The sequence below is a fragment of the Centroberyx affinis genome, unplaced genomic scaffold, assembly GCF_046629955.1.
Source record: "Centroberyx affinis isolate AG114_WGS23_722 - 3 ecotype Tasmania unplaced genomic scaffold, CSIRO-AGI_Caff_v1 ptg000634l_1, whole genome shotgun sequence".
Lineage (NCBI taxonomy): Eukaryota > Metazoa > Chordata > Actinopteri > Beryciformes > Berycidae > Centroberyx > Centroberyx affinis.
The window spans coordinates 97,443-115,782 of NW_027279260.1; the positions used below are offsets into that span (position 1 = coordinate 97,443).

The 18,340-nt window shown below is 40.5% G+C and overlaps 2 protein-coding genes across 2 annotated transcripts in view; one reads left to right on the forward strand and one right to left on the reverse strand.

The window, feature by feature from the left end:
- Nucleotides 1-1,125: 1,125 nt before the first annotated feature.
- Nucleotides 1,126-8,038, forward strand: LOC139643595 (receptor activity-modifying protein 1). Its single transcript, XM_071518781.1, has 4 exons — nt 1,126-1,260; nt 3,054-3,111; nt 3,978-4,119; nt 5,817-8,038. Exons 2-4 carry the CDS (start codon nt 3,054-3,056, stop codon nt 6,076-6,078), a joined length of 462 nt encoding a protein of 153 aa, XP_071374882.1. The 5' UTR covers nt 1,126-1,260; the 3' UTR covers nt 6,079-8,038.
- A 4,322-nt stretch (nt 8,039-12,360) lies between these two features.
- Nucleotides 12,361-18,340, reverse strand: part of slc4a3 (solute carrier family 4 member 3) — a 48,770-nt gene continuing 42,790 nt past the window's right edge. The window contains exons 16-22 of the mRNA XM_071518776.1: nt 17,981-18,205; nt 16,855-16,944; nt 16,443-16,609; nt 15,880-16,133; nt 14,324-14,493; nt 13,456-13,629; nt 12,361-12,491 (exon numbers count right to left, since the gene is read on the reverse strand). Of these exons, the coding sequence (XP_071374877.1) occupies nt 12,414-12,491; nt 13,456-13,629; nt 14,324-14,493; nt 15,880-16,133; nt 16,443-16,609; nt 16,855-16,944; nt 17,981-18,205 (1,158 nt within the window). The 3' untranslated portion in view covers nt 12,361-12,413. The remainder of the gene's footprint in view (nt 12,492-13,455; nt 13,630-14,323; nt 14,494-15,879; nt 16,134-16,442; nt 16,610-16,854; nt 16,945-17,980; nt 18,206-18,340) is intronic.

Here is an 18,340-nt window from a genome sequence, read left to right on the forward strand (position 1 = left end):
TTGGAAGTTTGGTCTTACCGTATATGTGACAAGAGGATTGGCACCAAAATGATCTCTGTGAGTCCAGTAGTCCTCTGTCCTGTGTAGTCTTCATAGACAGAAATGAAAACTTGTAGCAGCTCTAAGGCTGGATGGTTAGTTCATTTTAATGATGTGTCGACACCTGATGGGCTTGTTTAGTAGATAAAATAGAAAAAAAAAAAATTGATCTTCTTTCAATGGCAGAAGATTTCTCTTCCCGCAAGACTTTGAGCTTAACTTGTTTTGTTGACACAGGAGGTGAGCAAAGTGTTTGCCCTGTTGATTTGTAATGGACTTATGATGAAGATTGACATTTTGTTTTCAGAAGTTCTGAGGCCATTTTACAGGCCACAGAATAAAAACCAATACCAATTTTGGATTATTAAAGGTCAATCCTGCACAATTTGTGGGAAATCATACCCACACATAAAAACATAGAATGCAACACATAGAATAAACCAATTTTCACATAGATGATCTAATTTTTGATCAGCCAAAATTACACTATGCTATCAAAATTAATTTGATTGAATGATATATTGAGGTAAATATTCTACACACAGGGGCTTTAAGAACTGAATTCTCCATGTATGTAAACATAGCTAGTGAAAGGCAGTGAAACAAAACATTGCAATCATCAAGAGGAGAGGGTCATGCTGTTATCACTGTTTGTACTGCTGCTATAAAAGCTATAAACAGAGGGTCAAAATGTGTGTGTGCATGTTTCTTCAGAGTTCACATTAGAGACCCAAAATGTTGGGGGTCTGTTTGGGAGACACAGTGACATAGTGACTTTAAGGTGATAGTGAGTGTTATTCCTCTTTCCCTGGCTCTCCCATGCCTTTCTCTCACTCCCAAACACAAAACGTTGACTTAAAATACATTTGTGAGATACCACTTAGAGGCCTCTTGGTACATTTATCTATCTCCAGGGAGTTGTGGGGGAACATGATGTTGGGCAGCATGGGAAGCATGGGAAAAGCAAGGCTCAGCCTGGAACAGGAAGCAGGCTGTCCGTTGCTGATGCGTTGCGCAACTCAATTAGCTCCAAGTTGTGCTGATAAGAAGCTGGACCAGATCGCCAGAGGGGCTTCTCATGACAAGTTGTTCTGGTGCGTCTGTTAGTTGGCTGGTGAACTCACGGTTTGAAGCATCTCTTCACCGCAAGTTCTAATCAAGGCTTTTACCAGGACTCTACAAGTTTTTTTATGTATTTAAAACAACAACTTAAAAATTAAGGTATGTGCCTGAGAATTTCCTTTTGGCTTCTCTGTGTGTCTAAGATTTTATACCTGTTTCCATATTTGGTAAATCTGTTCCGTTCAATGATTGATGCTTCAGTCAAGCTTTCCAACTGTGAATTTTCCATGCGTACCTGTACAGTCACTTCCATACCATTCCATACCATTTACTGTATAGTTGCACCAGCAGAGAGATTACATGTTTGTACTTTATAAGGGAAACCTCACACTGCTTCCTCTCACTGCATTCCCTGCTAACATCTGTTTCCAGTGACTGCCTCCCATGAGATAAATTCATTAATCTGTGGGAATGTCCAGGAAGCAGATGGCCATTGAGTCTCTCTCTTATACAGAGCTTATTGTTTCTTGAGCACCAGTCAAAATGTGTGGCTAGATCTGAGTTGCACTTATTACAGTGGCAAACACTGCTTGGTTCCTAATCTAAATTAAGTAAAATGTTGATTAAGGCAGCAACACATTTTGACTGCTAAGCTGTGCATTATTGTAGCATTACTATTGTTTTGGGAAGTATTGGGGATAATATCAAGCCTGTCTGAGGTGCAATGCGACTATGTGGATCATCAAAAGGACTGGAATTACTTTCAGTTTGAATGACTGGCAGTTCCAGTGCTGCTATTGTTCAAGACTTTATAGGACACAGAAAAAACATATTTTTTCTCTCACTTTGCCCGAGTCGACAATAAGCCATAGGCCAATAATAGACATACTGTATACATGTATGTTATTACACTAACGTTTTCATAAGATAGCATAAGATAGCTGAACATTTTAATTGGTCTGCAGAGGGTTAGATAACTACTACAACATACTACTATAAGCCAGCTTATTCAAGGTTAATCAAAATATTTTCATTTGTTTATTTCAAACAGTTGTGGGTCAATGTACAGAATTTGGTTATATTACATCTTGAGGATTTCAGAAATGTCTCATGTGGCGTTGGGTAAATACTCAATCAATAGCAAGAGAGGTTATAGAAGATGAAAATGCAAAAAATGTCCTATAATAACTCAATTCAACCTACACAAAATTAATATACAGAAGACAACTGGTTTAATGGCACATTCAACTCAACTGAACCCAGTTGATGTAGGTGCTGACAGAGGCTCTTGTCTGATTTGTTTCATAAATTTGTACACAGATGTTTGTTTAGACATTGAAGCTAGCTACTACTGTACATGCTGGCTGAGAGAGTTGATTCACACTTGATTCACATAAGAGGAAAATAAAGCTATTTTTTATACTGTTTGAAGTTATTTTGTACTTTTCATCTGTCATTGGCTGATTAAAAGTGAACGTCAAACTTTACTGATCAAAACTTGCGTCTTGTGTTTAGATACAGCAGTTTGATTCACTATGGGGGGGGAAGTCTTTTTCACTGTGCAATTTCAAACATTTTTGATGGCAAAGTGAGAAAAATCCATGGCAATTTGCCACCTGCTGTTTTTAATAGCTGGTCCTTTATGACTCTTGCATTCATTAGTAAACAAATTAATATGCTGCAGCTCAAGAGCAGAAGAAAAAATATCAAATAACAGATTGAGGAATGAATTTTGAGGTAATAAAAGCGATAAAGGAACCTTGTGTCAAAAATCCTTACACTTCATTTGTCCACAACTGTGATAAGACACATTCATGAATGGACACTGTTATGAATCTAACATGTCAGACCCTTACAAAGAGTGTGACAGTCTAAATGCAGGATTTGCCTGTCACTTTAATCACTGTGCACTGACCATGGACTAATTAAGGCCCTGACTTTATTTCTAATAGATGGAGAAGCAAGTCGCCATGGCTGCATACTTGCTGGCACTTATCTTGATCTGGACAGGTAAGTAAGAAACTGGACTTAGACAGGTACTTTGCTCACTGGCACCAGCTCAGTCATTACATCTCAAAAACAGAGGATATCATCATTGTGTGGGTTTGAAATTTTAAATGAGATGTTTGTCAGGCGGGGCAAGCTAAAGCAGAAAACAACATCTTAAATGTAATGACGTCAAATACGTTCACATGAGCTATAGGCTATACACATGTTTTTGCTCACTATTAGTAATTCCAGCTTAATAATTAAAATGATTACAAAGATATTGGGTAAAATATCCAATGTCCAAAAACTTTATAATATCAGTAACATAATTTATTTAGTATGTACTCAGGATATAGATCTTTGTCAAAGTTGAAGTGGCAGGTAATGGAATATGTTACACAACAAGCCAGTGGACCAAATAGTGATCTGTGTGCAATAAATTCAATAGTGGCACAGCTTGCCTAAAAACTCTGCTCCAATTTGTAGTCGTTTCCAAGCTGTAGTACAAGAGTAGAAATATTCATGAAAAAAAAAGCTGGATCAGGATGGTGTCTGGAACGGGCTGCGGAGAGTTCAGCCATTCTCTTCTAAATTACAGAGTGCTGCAGCACAACATTATGTCCTTTTCTGTGATGTAATAACCACAAAAATGGGAAACACTCCTTAATGGAAGCGAGTTGTGAGGCAGTTGCTCTCTGATTTATTCAAGGATTAATTTGTTTATGGGCAAAAGCAGCTAACAGACACTAAGCCACCATGCCCATGTCTATGATTTATAGCGATATTAGTTGCTGGGTTTTTTTAGAGGTTATAATATCTTGGGTGAAAGGAGAAGAATTTGGTCAAGGTTGTTATTCTTTCTTACGCACATTCCCTGTTTTCTCCAGGCCTGGGTGAGGGACTTGTTGTTCCGTCATGTGACCAGCACATGTTTGATAGCAATGTTCATGGCCTCTGCCTGCCAGACTTCAACAGGAGCATGGAGACAAGTGGCTATCAGGTCAGGTGCCCCTGGCCCGTCGCTAAACGGTGAATCTTTGCTGCTTTATTTTGGTATTTGTCAACATCTTGCATATGAAGGGTTTTGCTCCAAAACAGAAATAACCACATCTGAAAAAGTAAAACACGCTATTGGGACTGAAGACATGACAATGTAAATCACAGAATTTACAGCTGTTGAATGATAAGCGGTGTGTTTGTCTGTGTGTGTGTGTGTGTGTTTTAATTAAAAAAAAAAAAGCATGGGTGTTGCCTGCCCCACCTGTGTATGTCCCGCTGCACCCAGGAGTGTGTGTTAACCACTGCTGTCTGAGCCTTAATTGGCTCACAGCTGCGGCGGGAAGGCGTCCCTGAGCTCATCATGACATTGCAGAGACCGATGAGTGAAAACACAGGGGAAGGCTGAATGTAGTGGCACATTACGCACTTTTTTTTTATGGCCTTTTCAGCAAAGATATACGACCTTTAGTCATGGGAAAGTCAGATGCTTTCCTGTCTCCTGGCTACATTTGGCGTTAGTCAAGATTTCGGCTAATTAGTCATCGTTTAATGAAAAGGTACTACGCTGTTCCTGGGCTCATATTTCCAGACAGCAGTTGTTTGTGCAGGCTTTAGCTCTTGCTGTGCTACCTACAGTGGAGTGCCTCTTTAATTATGGCTGTAATAATCCATATATTACTGTTGACACGTTTCGGGGCTGAGATCCCATAGAGCTCGAATGGTGTGTTAGGGTGGAGTGTCCATCATCACAAGGAGCGCAGGTTACACCCTGACATATGAGAGATTGCTTCACTTAACTCTAGCTCACTGCTTGTGCGCACGACATTTATTAGGCTTTTTTATGAAGGCGACTGGGCAGTCCATCATCCTTAAGTATTTTTTTTCTTCTGCGACAAAAAAAGAAGGATGGGGAAAGGAGATGGTAAAAGCAGTATTTCCCCCTGGTAGAATTTGTTTTGGAGGTCACCAGCTCGAATCCCCAGACCAGCTGGAAAATCTGTGCTGGGTCGGTCCCAGTTGTGACTAGCCTGCTCTCCAAGGCCGCTGCCATAAATAAGAATGTGGCCTCAGTCAACTTTATGGGTCAAATAAGAGTTTAAAAAAAGAAGAAGAGGGAAATAAAGCCTGAATATTGGCGGTGACAGCGGGTCCCTAGGGCAGCTCCCGAATTCCTACGATGGTGTGAATACTTTATGTTCTGTAAAAGATAAATATTGCTTTAAAGCTGCACTAGGCAAGATTTCCATGTAAAAATACACCTGTCTTATCAGCCTAAATCATCAAATGGGGCTGCAAGAAGAAGAGTGTCTCATTCCCTCTAATTTACCTGTAGATTTGCCCTATATGCTCAAATTGAATTCAGGTATGGACACTTCTCCGCCCATGGGAAGAGACAAATCGAAACTTAAGAGCGAAATCCAAACAGCAGTGAGTGAGCGCTCTGTCCAGAGAAAGCTGGACTCTCCATGGTAGATCTTTTTCTCTCTTCTCTTTGGTTTCTTTTGGTATAAAGCAAAACAGACCAGCCAGGTTGGTAAACATGAGTAGTTTTGTGTGCATTTTACTGTTGAAGTTCAAATTTTTCAGCCAGTTACCTCTCGCTGCCATATGGAGATCTGATTCTCAATCCATGAATCCTGTACAAACTTTACTGTACGAACTACTCGGGACCGCTGGAACCTTTGTCCACTGGTCTTTGTCCTCTGCCTTGCTCTCATCCTCCCCAGCGTCTATAACACGTTGAAGTATTGCGTGGATCACTGGGCCAACCGGTCGTGGTGTAAAGGCCGGGGCTTTCTGGTGGACGAGATCTTCCTGGACATCCATCACACTTACTTCTCGCGCTGCAACGACCAGATCCGAGACCCGCCGCTCACCTCGCTCATCATGCTCATCGTACCCGGCATCATCGCCACGCTCTTCCTGCCCCTGCTGTGTGTTCACCTCACCACCTGGGACACAGAGATGCCCAGCACTCTGGGACTCTGACGTGCTGAGATCATTACTGAAGAAACACGCATACAAACACACACACACAGATTGAAGACTTTAAATTAATAAAATACATTGAAGAGGTGTTTCCAGTAGGCTTCGACAAATATGGCTCGCTGAAGTCCGATACTGGTGTTTCTGTATTTTAACTGTCGATAGCTGATGTTTTGTGCCAATATTCAGTATCTTTAAATCTTTCATAACCTTCTTGGCGGAGGTAATAAAATGTGGATTGCAGGTTTTATTACTGTTTTTATGTAGAGGGAGGAACTGTGTCCATGACATCAGAGGTGGATGTCATGTCATGTCATGTCATGGCTAATATCTGATATTTAATCAAAGGCCAGTATCAACAAATCAACATGTAGGTCTCTAACCCTAGTTTCCTCCATAATTTTCTTTCTTCTCTAAATTTTCTTAAAATGGATGTATGTGACATGAGGTTCTGTAAATTAGCACGTATCAAAAATGTCATCCAGTCTTATAGTGAGCTTGGCTAAGATGTAAATAATGTTTTTCATTTGTGTTTTAACCTGCTTAGTGCACCAGGTGGGTGGGGTTTCCAGCATCAGGACACTCCAGTCATAGAAAAGTACACTTAATATGTAACTGTTAAATACTTTCTGCCACCCATTGTTATTTTGTCCTATATGGCAAACCCCACCCATCTGGCACCTACAGTGTGCAGACTAAAACAAACCATAAAAATGATCTACTGTATATATTTAATTCTCCTGCACCAACTTTATGCCGACCGTTTACCTGAGACAAAACATGAATAATCTACATTGTATACTGTGATTGTTTGTATTCTGACTGAAAAAAAGACCATTCTGTATGTATTTGAAACACATAATAAATATTTATTTCAGACAAAAAAAATAACAATTTGTTTTACAGTTCTTTGAAAACCTCTTTACAGCAATAGCAGGATGGACCTGCTATTCAACTATCCACATGGCCGAAGTATCAGTCTGTATTGCTAATGCTAAATTATCTCAGAATTTATCATCAAAATAATATACATAAAAGGACTTGTTGTTTTCAGACCTCATGAAGACCTGTTGTGTGTGTATCATCAAAACAGCTTAACAGTGCTTTGAGATAAATAAGGAAGATTTATGGAAACCTTGGATTTGAACTGAGATTTGAGTAGTACGCATGTGGAAATACTAGGTGTTCCTGTGAAAAATATCATTCCCAAACCTTTTTTTGTGTTTAGAGAGATAGTGTTATTGAATGAAAAGTGGACTGTACAGATGGCATCACGAATCTGTCACAAAAAAATCCAACATCCCACTAGACAGTATTTCATTTACAACAAGGGAGATCACTAACAAGATGTGGCCATGAAGAGCAAAATGAAAGGAACTGAACCTTTGGTATGTAGTACAGTTAAAGAGAAATTAATGGCATTCCTATAGTATCCAAAAAGTTACTATCCACTACGATTTTGCTGCTTTTGCCTGTCGAGAATATCAGTGCTGCAGTAGCAAACTTGGTATAGTGGATAAATAAACCTGGGACGGGGTTATAATAAGTGATCTAGTTGCATACCTATCTGATTTACGGTTTTATAATCGAACATAATACACTGTTCCATATCCTAGACATCCAAGATCCCCAGACGCCTTTACTCAAAGCAGTAATGTCGAGGTAAAAGAGGTTCAAAAATAACAGAGCCAAGTCGTAGATTTGGGTGGGTGGTCTGCCCCACTAGCATGGTGGTATTAGGCGACGAAACGAACTCAGACCGTTGACATGGGAGAGCGTTTCAAGGTTCAAAAAAACTATTTTTCTTTTCATCTTGCGTGTTCCAACGTCTAGCGCCCAGACAGGACAGACAGAGTGGCTGCACTATACCTTTTTATTATCTTAAATAATAACCGCACTTCCAGTTTTTTTTGTTTTTTTTTCTTTCTTTTAAATACTGAAAGGATGTTTTGCCGGCTCTCCCTTGACTCGGGCCTACGCAGCTCTCCACACACACACTCCCACACCAATCCTTGTCATAACAAGCGCACGTGGCTCTGTTGGGCTTCAACACGCTCTCGCACACTTGTATTCTCAGACAACAAAGACCTTTGACCCTTTGATTGTGTCTTTCCTGCTTTCACCACTGCGGGTCAGCTCAACCTGCCTGTAAAACTCTGTTATACATAGAGCGAGTCGATGCACATGGACACCTATTGCAGAAGCCAACCACTCATAAATATATACAACTATTGTGGCCCAAAATTGAATTGGCTCATGTCAGAAGTTCAGGTACCAAATTATCATCAGCCTACAGCAGCTGCAAAGCGAACTCTGCAGCTAAAGACATAACAAGACCTGAAAACACAGACTGCCAACCGTTTACATTCAATAGTGTCGTGAACGCGGTGGGGCCAGGGGAAAGATTATTAATGTCTTCACCCAAAAGTTTGTCATTCCAATCCTTCTGTAAAACCCAGAAATATCCTGACTAGGTTTACAAGACAAGGTCATTCTATCGCCTCCATTAACAGCGAGTTCCATTTCAAAGGAAACTGCAATACAAGAAAAAAAATGTCGCAAGTGTCGCAACTTCGGAAGTAACTAGAAAGGAAAGAAAAACAAACATTTAGCTACTCCTTGGAAGCAGATGGATGATCTTCAAAAAAAACTTTTATCGATGCAGTAAAAATCAACACGTTTCGGCAAAAGCCCTGATGAAGGCGTACCACCACCAATACAATGCTGATGTAAAGCACATAACAGTGACACACTACCTTTGTAATAGCAGAATCAGGTGTATGCTTTATATCAGAGTGTAATTTGAATATGCAAATGACACGTGTCGCCCTATAGTATGGCTGCGCACACACAATGAAAAAAAAAAAGGACAAATTCCCAAAACCCCAAATACTTGTCACTTCTCTGGATTTGATTTAGAGAACCAGAAGTACAGTTTGTCCTTTTTCTCTCTCTCTCGCTTTAAATAAACAAATTCAGTCTTATCACTTGACCTCCTTCTCTCCACAGTACGGGATGTGAGCCTGGATTGTAGGCCACATATTTTTTTACGCTGCTTCCTGTAAGGGCAAGTGTTGGATTCCCATGGCCGCTTTATGTACACAGAAGAGACAGCAAACTAAAGGTTGGGGGAGCAATATTTACAGATCAAAGGTCAGTTTCCCCTGAGACAGAAGTCTTGCATGTCTCATAATGTAGGACATGGTTATCTGAAATGAGACATACTGTAATTCCTGGGTTATACATACAAAAACATACAAACATTAGGCCTGTATGTATGGGCTGTTACTTTTGTACTTTTATCATTTTTAACTTCACAACCTGTGCTTCACCTTTAAGCACTTTGGAGTTTCTTTTTCTCTATATATCAGTTGATTGTATGTCTGCAATAGATTCATCTGGTGAATGCAATAGAATAAGACATGATAAATTTTGGTTCTATTTAGTTACTGTATACGCCCAATGAGCACTCACTGTAGTTTTTTCTATGCACAAAAACCTCTTCAGCTGACACACAATTGTCTCCTCGCTGATTCTAACATGAATTAATTCAAACGTTGTATCTTGAAAAAAGGTTGGTGCATTACAGCAGACACAGTTTTTGACAGTGTTATTCATTAGCTGTTGTAAACCTCGGACTTGTTTTACAGTGACTCAGTGTTACAGTGTCTGCTTTGTGAGGCTCATTGCAGATAGACTTGCAGCTTTATGGTATATGTTCCAACACACACACACGCCCACACACCCGCACATACACACACACGCACAAATAAAAATAAACAAACAAAAAAATTGTGTTTTTTCTTATCAACTTTCTTATCTTATATTCTTATCAAACTCTTATCAACCGGAAAGAATGGCAAAACGGGGAAGAAAAAAAAAAAAGCAAATTTCAGAAGGAAGAAGGCTTCCGCACACTATCTCCATTGCCAATTTCACATTTATTGTAATGTCAATAAATTTCTTCCATTTGGAACTAGTTGATCTCTCGCCTACAGCACCTTTCTAGGTAATCAAAAGTATGTGGTAGTTCCACTTCGCGATTAGCATTGTTATTTTTAAAAGGTTAATCTACCTTTCTGCTTGGCTTCCTTTGACATCGCTCCTAACGCCCCTTACATATGGACAGTGAGAGCTCAGTAGGCCTGTTTGCACTGCAGAAAGGCAGTCGGAGGAACAGAATTTGCCCACCGCCATTTGAAACTTCATTATCATCATGTATGAGAAAGCTGACCATTACAGAACAGCCCAGAAACTTCAGGAGAATGTTCCACTTCAAACTTAAATCTGACATTCGCAAAATTAACTATGAGTGAGTGTTGGGAATGTCCAACATACTGGCCATGGTGAAATCTCATCGGCTTGTTTTGCACCTAACCACCTAACTAGGAGCGTCCCAGGAGCGTTCACACAAATCTGGAAACAAATTGTGACTTTAAAATAAAAAGGTTCCATCTGAAATTTTGGCCATTATGAGTTATTCCTATATTGTAGCTCTAACAACAGGTCTTTTCCATGTGGCTGAAGTTAGGTTTCTGAAAATGTTCAAGTGTGAAAAAAACCTAATTAAAATGGCTATACTGGGTTCGCAATATGGGAGGTGAAAACTAAAGCTCTCATTATCTCAGAATGACTCTGAACACAGATGGTACATTATAATTCCAAGCGCACAGACTTAATGTACAATGCATCATTCATAAATCTCGCCAACACTCAACCGTTCCCCGTGGTTCTATGGGAACATTTTCAGTGCTTATGTGTTTGCTTAGTTTCTATGCTTTTCCAGTGAAGCGTGTTAAAAATCTAATTCATGACATCTGTGAAAAATGTGCGACGCTACGGAGAGCCTGCACAGAAGATGAAAGCATGTATGAAAAGTGACAGATTTTCTATTTAGTGTATTGAAGCCTACATAAAGACCTTTTTTCATTCTATACTAAGTTGTTTTAGCCGCGCTTTCTTTCACAAAAGCTATTTGGTGTCTAAAAATCACTGAGAATCAGACATGGTGCAATTAAGTCCATAAAATAAATAGATAAAACAAAGTAGAAAAATAAGGTTGAGACCATTTAGGCTAATTTACTTGTATATCCACGGTCACAACAATGGGGTCAGTGGACTAGTATGTCGGGCATAAAACACCTAACAAAGTAGAGTAGCACCCCTTGAAGAAGCTTGCGCAGTCTCCGCTGAGTTTTGGCTTCAAGGGGAGACTACATTTAGAGTGGAGGCTTTCTGCCAGCAAGCCAGGTTGGCAGCTTCTGCCCAGTCAAAGTGCTCATTACTAAAGAGTCTGTACAGAGAGCAAGAGGACTACTTAACTCCTTGCTTGCACATCATTGCAACCTATAGGCAATGGCAGTAGTATAAAGGAACAAGGCAGCTAATCTACATAGGCAGTGGACTTCATTTGGGTTTGGCTACCAGGCACCACTAGACTTCCCATCAGGTTTAGGGTCAATTCACTTAAGTTTATAAAACATCGAAACTGTAATTCACATAAACATGACGTGAAAGTTCAGTCTTAATCGTTTCTCTATAGGTTGGATATAGAGACGTACGATCTGAGAAGTTTTAATGACCAAAGATTTTGAATTTTGAGGAAAAGGAATCGGTTCCCAATGGGTCAGGGAACATAAAATAGAAAAGTTGGGAAACCGTATAATGCACAAAACAAGTAGTTTATTTTCTATAAATCGTGCTAACAAAGCTAACAAGCAAAATAGCACTATTTACAGCAAATAAACTACTTGTTTTGTGCATTATACGGTCTCCCACGTTTTCTATTGTATGAATTTTGATGAAAACCCACTCCCTGAATTGACTGAATTGAAAATGAATTGACCCTAACCCCAGTTCCTACTTGCAGTCACCCCAAACATATCAAACTCAACCAACCTACTGCAGTACTAGAGGTCACCATCATCATCATTGCACTTATGCCCAGAGCCTGTAGAAAGTTTAAAGGGAAAGAGGACAAAAAGTTGGATAAAGTGTTCATGTGAGCTCTGGGTTTTTTTTTCACTAGACGTTCTCTGTCCATGCCGCACACTTCAGGTCCGGTGCTAGGAGCTATCTGCTGGCCTCTGACAGAATAGCATCTTCAGGGAGGTTAACACAACAACCACAGAGACATAACATTAGGTTTGCTCCTTTTAAGGATTTGGAGAAAGGTGAGGACTGATTATCCAGGTATCGTTTTCTTTTTATATTTGACATAGACGATTTTGTTAGCTCCTCTCACTTTTTCACACACTTAGGATTTCCCGAAGAGGCTCTCGCTCTGACCGGTTAGCGCTGGAGGATGGAGAAAGTCTTATTGGCTCTACGTCCAATGTTTAGACGAGCATGTGAATCTCGTTGTACTCGTCTCGACCGTCTTCGTCAAAGTTGGGGGAGTCCTCGTCGCAATCCAGCTGTGAATACAGAAAACATCTTAAAATCATCTTTGTTCATTTTCAGGTTCTGGAGGGTTTTTTTTTTTCAGTTCCTGTTGTTTACATTTTTTAAGGGTCAAATGCAGGCAACACAGGTAACAAATATTCCTGTGTGCCTAGAATGACTATGTTTGATAGAGAATTGCTAGGTAAAGAATAAAAGAGGGTAAGAAGTAGGGCCGGGGCGATACTGACAAAATCAAATATCACAATATTTTAGACCGGATACCTCAATAGCAATGATGTGACAATATTTTGGGGACTATTCGTGCTTTCATAAGATAAGAATTAGTAATGATCATTAGTAATTAGTAATGTGTAATCAGTAATAAGTATTGTGGATATGATGAGCAGGTAAAGCCAATCATTGTTCATTTTACTCAGCCAGAACAGGCTAATAAGTTCAGAAAATTGTATCACTTTACTGTAACACCTTTAAGACCAGGAAGAAGTAACCAAAATCCCAGACGATATCTAGTCTCATATCACAATATTGATGTTATTCAATATATTGCCCAGCCCTAGTGAGAAGGTTTCTACATGATCTGGTGCAAAAAGAGAAGGAAGATAGCGGAGAGATGGCTGTGACATGTGGAACGTGAGGTAGGGTGTCATAAGGCCCAGCAGTAACAAGCGGTGTGAATCTTTTCTGGTTACGCCACATAGCAAAAAAAATATTTGCATGTCATTTCTAAATATTTGGATGAGAAAGCTTTCCATGATCACAGAGGAGGGAATCATCTCATCAGAGGTGAAATGCATTCATATTACGTTCTTTTTTTTCTTTTTTACAGATGTTAGTATTGTACAGGGAACAAAAAAACATGTCAATATCCATCCAGTGTTTAATTTGCTGTAAAATATGTATCCTGAGGCTGTGTGGGATCAGATGATTGTGGCAGGATTTCAAGAATTTCTGGAATGTCCCTGCTGCCCAACCTACCGCCTGGAGCTCACGTTCCTCGAAAATCCTGGAGAGGATGAGGCGGCGCAGCGGCACGGTCATGATGAGGATGAAGGGGAACGCCAGCGAGGCCACAGTAGACTTCACTACCCACAGAGCCACGATGCACAGCAGCTGGATGATGGTGAACATGTTCATACGCCATGTCTTCACCTGCAGGCGGGAAGACACGTGTGGGGGTTGAAGAGTGGAAAACCAAAGGGAGCGCACACACAGCACACACACACACACACACACACACACACACACACACACAAAGCATGTAAAAACTCATTAGACACACGTAATGCAAAGTTGTTCCCCCTGCCTAGAAAGAAGAATATTTGCATGTTTTGGGCTCCATCTAGTGGAAGTGGCTACATCTAATGATTTGTTGACAGTGTGCAAGAAAGATTGAAGTTTCTGTAAACTGTATTTTATGTGAGAAACTGAATATCTTAAATGAAAAAATAAAAGTAAAATTCTTTTGAGCCTTTTGAGAATCCATTAAATCCATATAATCCATTTCAGCATAAAAATGCTGAAAAAAAACGGTGGAAATCAACAGTGAGAAACTTGTGAGAAACTTAATATCTTAAATCAAAATATATACAATTCTTTTGATCCTTGTGAGAAGTCATTTCAATCCATTTTGGTAAAAATTATGAAAAAAACCCCCAAAAAAACTGTGGAAATGACTCCATCAACAGTGAGAAACCTGTGAGAAACTTAACATCTTAAATCAAAATACGTAAAATTCTTTTGAGCTAGGGTCAAAATTATGATTAAAAAAAAAGATGGAAATGACTCCATCAACAGCAGACATAACTCCTTTTCCCTCTCACTGCATCACTGTTTGACTCGTTACCTTGGTGACGTAGATGTGGTCGGGGTGGTGCTTGGCGGGTGTGACCATGAGCGTGATGCGCTCGTACAGCTGGATGCCGGTCAGAGAGGTGACGCCCATGTAGAGGAAGATGCCAAAGAGCACGGCCAGCGGGATGAGGCGCAGCACGTCTGTCATCACGATGGACATGCCTGGGAGGGCAGGGGTCAAAGGTGAAAGGTTAAATGGGGGGGGGGGGGGGAAATCCCAAATCATTCTTGACACATCACACACGTGCACGAGGATTTGCCACTGTGATAAGTATCAGTCTTTCAACAAACACCCTTTTATCAAACTCACATACCAAATATTTAAAAAAGAAAATCTTGACTGTTCAGCTCTGCTTTGGTTGAAATGCCAAAATAGCTTATTCCAAGCCGAAATAGCATTTCAACCAAAGCAGAGCTGAACATGTGGTTCATAACAGCTCAAGAATTACTTGGCTGTCTAATATTGAGCAAAAAACTTTGGCAGGCCCAAACTGAATCAAACTATACTTAAAACTACTTTGCTGACACTTAATATAAACAAGATATTTTGCTGGCAAAATAGTATCACTGGCCGGCTGATGAGAACAATGTTTCGATGTCAGAGGTTGCATTTTCTTCAGAGAGGACAATGAGAACGCATGGTAATACTTAATTTCCATAGTCCAATGTTGACTGTCAACAAGATTTATCTCAACAGACAAGTAACGTGTCCTTAACCAACCACTAGTAGACTTTAAGGGGAATCTCAAGTGTTAATCAACAGATGTGTCAACAGTATGTGTTGACTATCGCCTAGTCTAGAAACACATTCCTATATATTGAATTGTTTCATGAGTCAGTTTTACCCTAATTTTAAACAACTTTTATATGTGCCTAAATTTAAATGTAGCCCTAACCTTAACTCCGATCCTAACCTTAACTCTAACATTTAGCAAGTTCTTCATGTGCCTAACCCTAACCAATGTCTTTTATGTGACTAAACTGTCTTCCAACAGATAGTTTGTTGAATTACAGATAGTTTGTTGAAACAATTCTTGTTGACAGTCGGCTGATACATTGTTGGAAATCTACTGATACATTGTTGAGAGCGGACTATCAAAATAAAACGATACCACAAGAAGTAAATGTAGTAAAAGCATCAAATTGGACTTGATTAAGAATTTGAATGCTGGAACTACCTTAAAGCCATTTTTACAATGTAATGCACAACCCTTCAGTTAACTGAATTGAGCATTCAGCTAGGCCATGATACAATGATTAATTTTGCATATCTGACTCCACAGAGTCAAGCTCACGGATAAAACAAGAAGATTTCTCATGCTAATTTGAAGGAGAATTCCAACGAAAACTGGCTTTGAAGTTGTTATTCTGGAAATGTAGACATCATCTTTCTCTTTCCCAAGATTTTTTAGGGTTTAAGTGAGTTTCAAGTTCTCGAGATTTGGGAAAATGCTAAATCCGTGAAATCGAGTTCAGTGGAATTCCCCTTTTAATTGAGTGGAACTATATCTCCGCTCCCAGCCAGTCTTTCCCTGCGTTTCTCCTTACCGACTAGCACCGCCACGATCAGCCCGGTCACCCTCTGCTCCTTCACCTCCTGGATCATGGGCTTCTCGCCGGGCGCCGTGGCCTTGCTCATGACGGTGAGGGCATTGACGTGAGTGACGGAGCGCACGGTGGCGGCGGTGAGCCACGGCAGGCCGAAGAGCGGGCAGATGGCACCCAGGGTGACGATGAGCAGCAGGTCCAGGTGGAAGCCCGAGCCTTTGACCAGGCGGCGCTCCTTCTTACTGACTATCAGCCTGGGAGTCGGAGGAACGGGGGGGAAAATGTCAGGAAAAAAATCGGGAAAAGGCGGAGGGTCCAATATAGCACGTTTGTAAGATTCAGATATAAAAGAGAAACATAAGATGCACTTATGAAGCAGGAATCCGATTTTTGCAACCACAGTCTAATTTGAAACAAGCCTAACATGTTATGAGCCTAGTAAGAGATTCTAATAACTCATACACTTTCATAGCATAAACTGCTCCTACTGTTACTTCTACCACACACATACACACACACACACACATTCCACACCCAGAGCATTACCAGATAATCATACGTACGAGGTGATCTGGGTTTCCATGAAGATGAGGATGAAGACGAGGAGGGCGGGTATAATAGACGCCCCCATCATCCAGGGAGGAAAGGGGTGCTTGTCACCAAAGGGACTGATGAACCAGCCTCTCTTCTCAGGAGACGTGACCGAAAAGCCCGAAGGCACGTTGAGTTTCTACAAGTCAGGAAGACAGGGCTTAAATATTGATATGCGACATGGAGGAATGGTGGTATCAGTGCAGAGATGTATTTTACTTGACATTTTATTTCCTTAAAAAAGTACTGCTAAAAAATTCTACTTCAAAGGTAGCAGTCAGTTCTAATATAAGGTGAGAGAATGACAATTTTGCATTCATGTTGTATTTGCACATGTGTGTGAGTGTGTGCCTATTAGCATGAATGGACTGTTGCTGCGGTTACCTGTGTGTAAGTGTCAGGAATGGAGTAATCCAACAACACTGAGAATAAGATTGAGATGGGGATGCCAAAGTCACCAATGATTCTTCTGGCCTGGGGGAGATTGAGAGACAAAACATAACACTCAGATCAAAGTATAGCATAACCGCACAATAACATAATAATAGATGTTTTCCAAAGAAAATACAATTAGCCTTTTCTCTGTTTTTCTGGTGGTCTAGTGGTAAGAATTCACCTTGGCCCAGGTTTGATTACAACTCAGGCAAATGGTTTAGTTTAAAAAAAAAACACTAAACTAACAAAACTATACATTTCTAAGAGTCATTACCTGTCAGAAAGCTCATCCCATCACGAACCAGAGATGAACCAGGAACCTAAGAATTTCTGCTATCAAAACCTACACGTTTTCCACTCAACCAGCTGAGCTTTTGAGAGTTATGAAGCATGACACCCTCTAATTCAATTTAAAGGAAAAATCCACGCTTGGATACCTAGATATGATCATTCTGTGGTGTTCACTGCATTCCAGGAGTTCTTCTGTGATGAAGTGCTGCAATTTACTTTTCTGGTGTACCCACTTTCCCTCAACCTGCCTCGTCTAGTTCTACGTCTCCCAGAATGCCTTTCGACAACCCCCAGAGAAGGGTTGTGAACTTGTTGCTTTCAATCAAAGGTTGGTGTGTGGGCATATAAATATAGCTAACTAGCCAACTAGTTGAACACTGTGTTAATGTTCGCAGCCCCTTACTTAAAACACAACACTTTTAGTGGCTGCACTGCATTCTGGTCTTTTGAGGCTGCTGTTGGTGGAGAAATTGATACCAGACTGACACCAAAACCTGATGTTTACCCTTGATGTTTTACATTGTTGAAACATTTTTTGCTATCAAACTCCATTGTAGCTGTTGGAAATATCTTATGAATTCATGCCATCTACGTTTGGCCAGTAATCCGCAGGAATAAGAAAAACACAACCAAACCACAAAAGGGAACCAGAAATGCAAGGTGCTTCGCCAATAGCTGTTTTTAGCTGTTTTTACGGTGGATCTTTCCTGTAATTGATGCCCATGAGAAGCCTGGCATCCACTGTGAGTAAAAGTTTGTTGGGACGTGCAGTAGAGCAGAATACCTTTCCACCTAGGAATCGGCTGTTCCTGAACTTCCTGAGGAAGAAGGCCACAAAGAAAGTGCCCATCATGAGGACCAGAGACAGCAGAGCGGTGTTGGGCTGGTTAAGGATGGCAGAGTCGTCAACTGGGGGCCCACCAGCGTCCATGTGGCTGCTGGAGTGTGGGGTCACTGTGTGGGAGGAGGCAGATGGGTAGCTTGCCATCAGTGGATGCTCCTGAAATACCTGAAAGTAAAAAGAGACTCTCAGTTTATCTTCAAATGGTTGGCTATTGTGACTTTTTGCAGATGAAAGGAAGGAGGATTAAATCAAACAGTTTGACTTCATCAACATCATTAACGTCAGTGCAAAATAGCATCA

What these genes read in the sequence shown, in the direction of transcription:
- LOC139643595 (XM_071518781.1), top strand. Translation starts at nt 3,054, where the DNA reads ATGGAGAAGCAAGTCGCCATGGCTGCATACTTGCTGGCACTTATCTTG. An exon ending in ACTTATCTTGATCTGGACAG is followed by an intron (nt 3,112 to 3,977) that starts GTAAGTAAGAAA and finishes TGTTTTCTCCAG; the next exon opens with GCCTGGGTGAGGGACTTGTT. An exon ending in CCCTGGCCCGTCGCTAAACG is followed by an intron (nt 4,120 to 5,816) that starts GTGAATCTTTGC and finishes CATCCTCCCCAG; the next exon opens with CGTCTATAACACGTTGAAGT.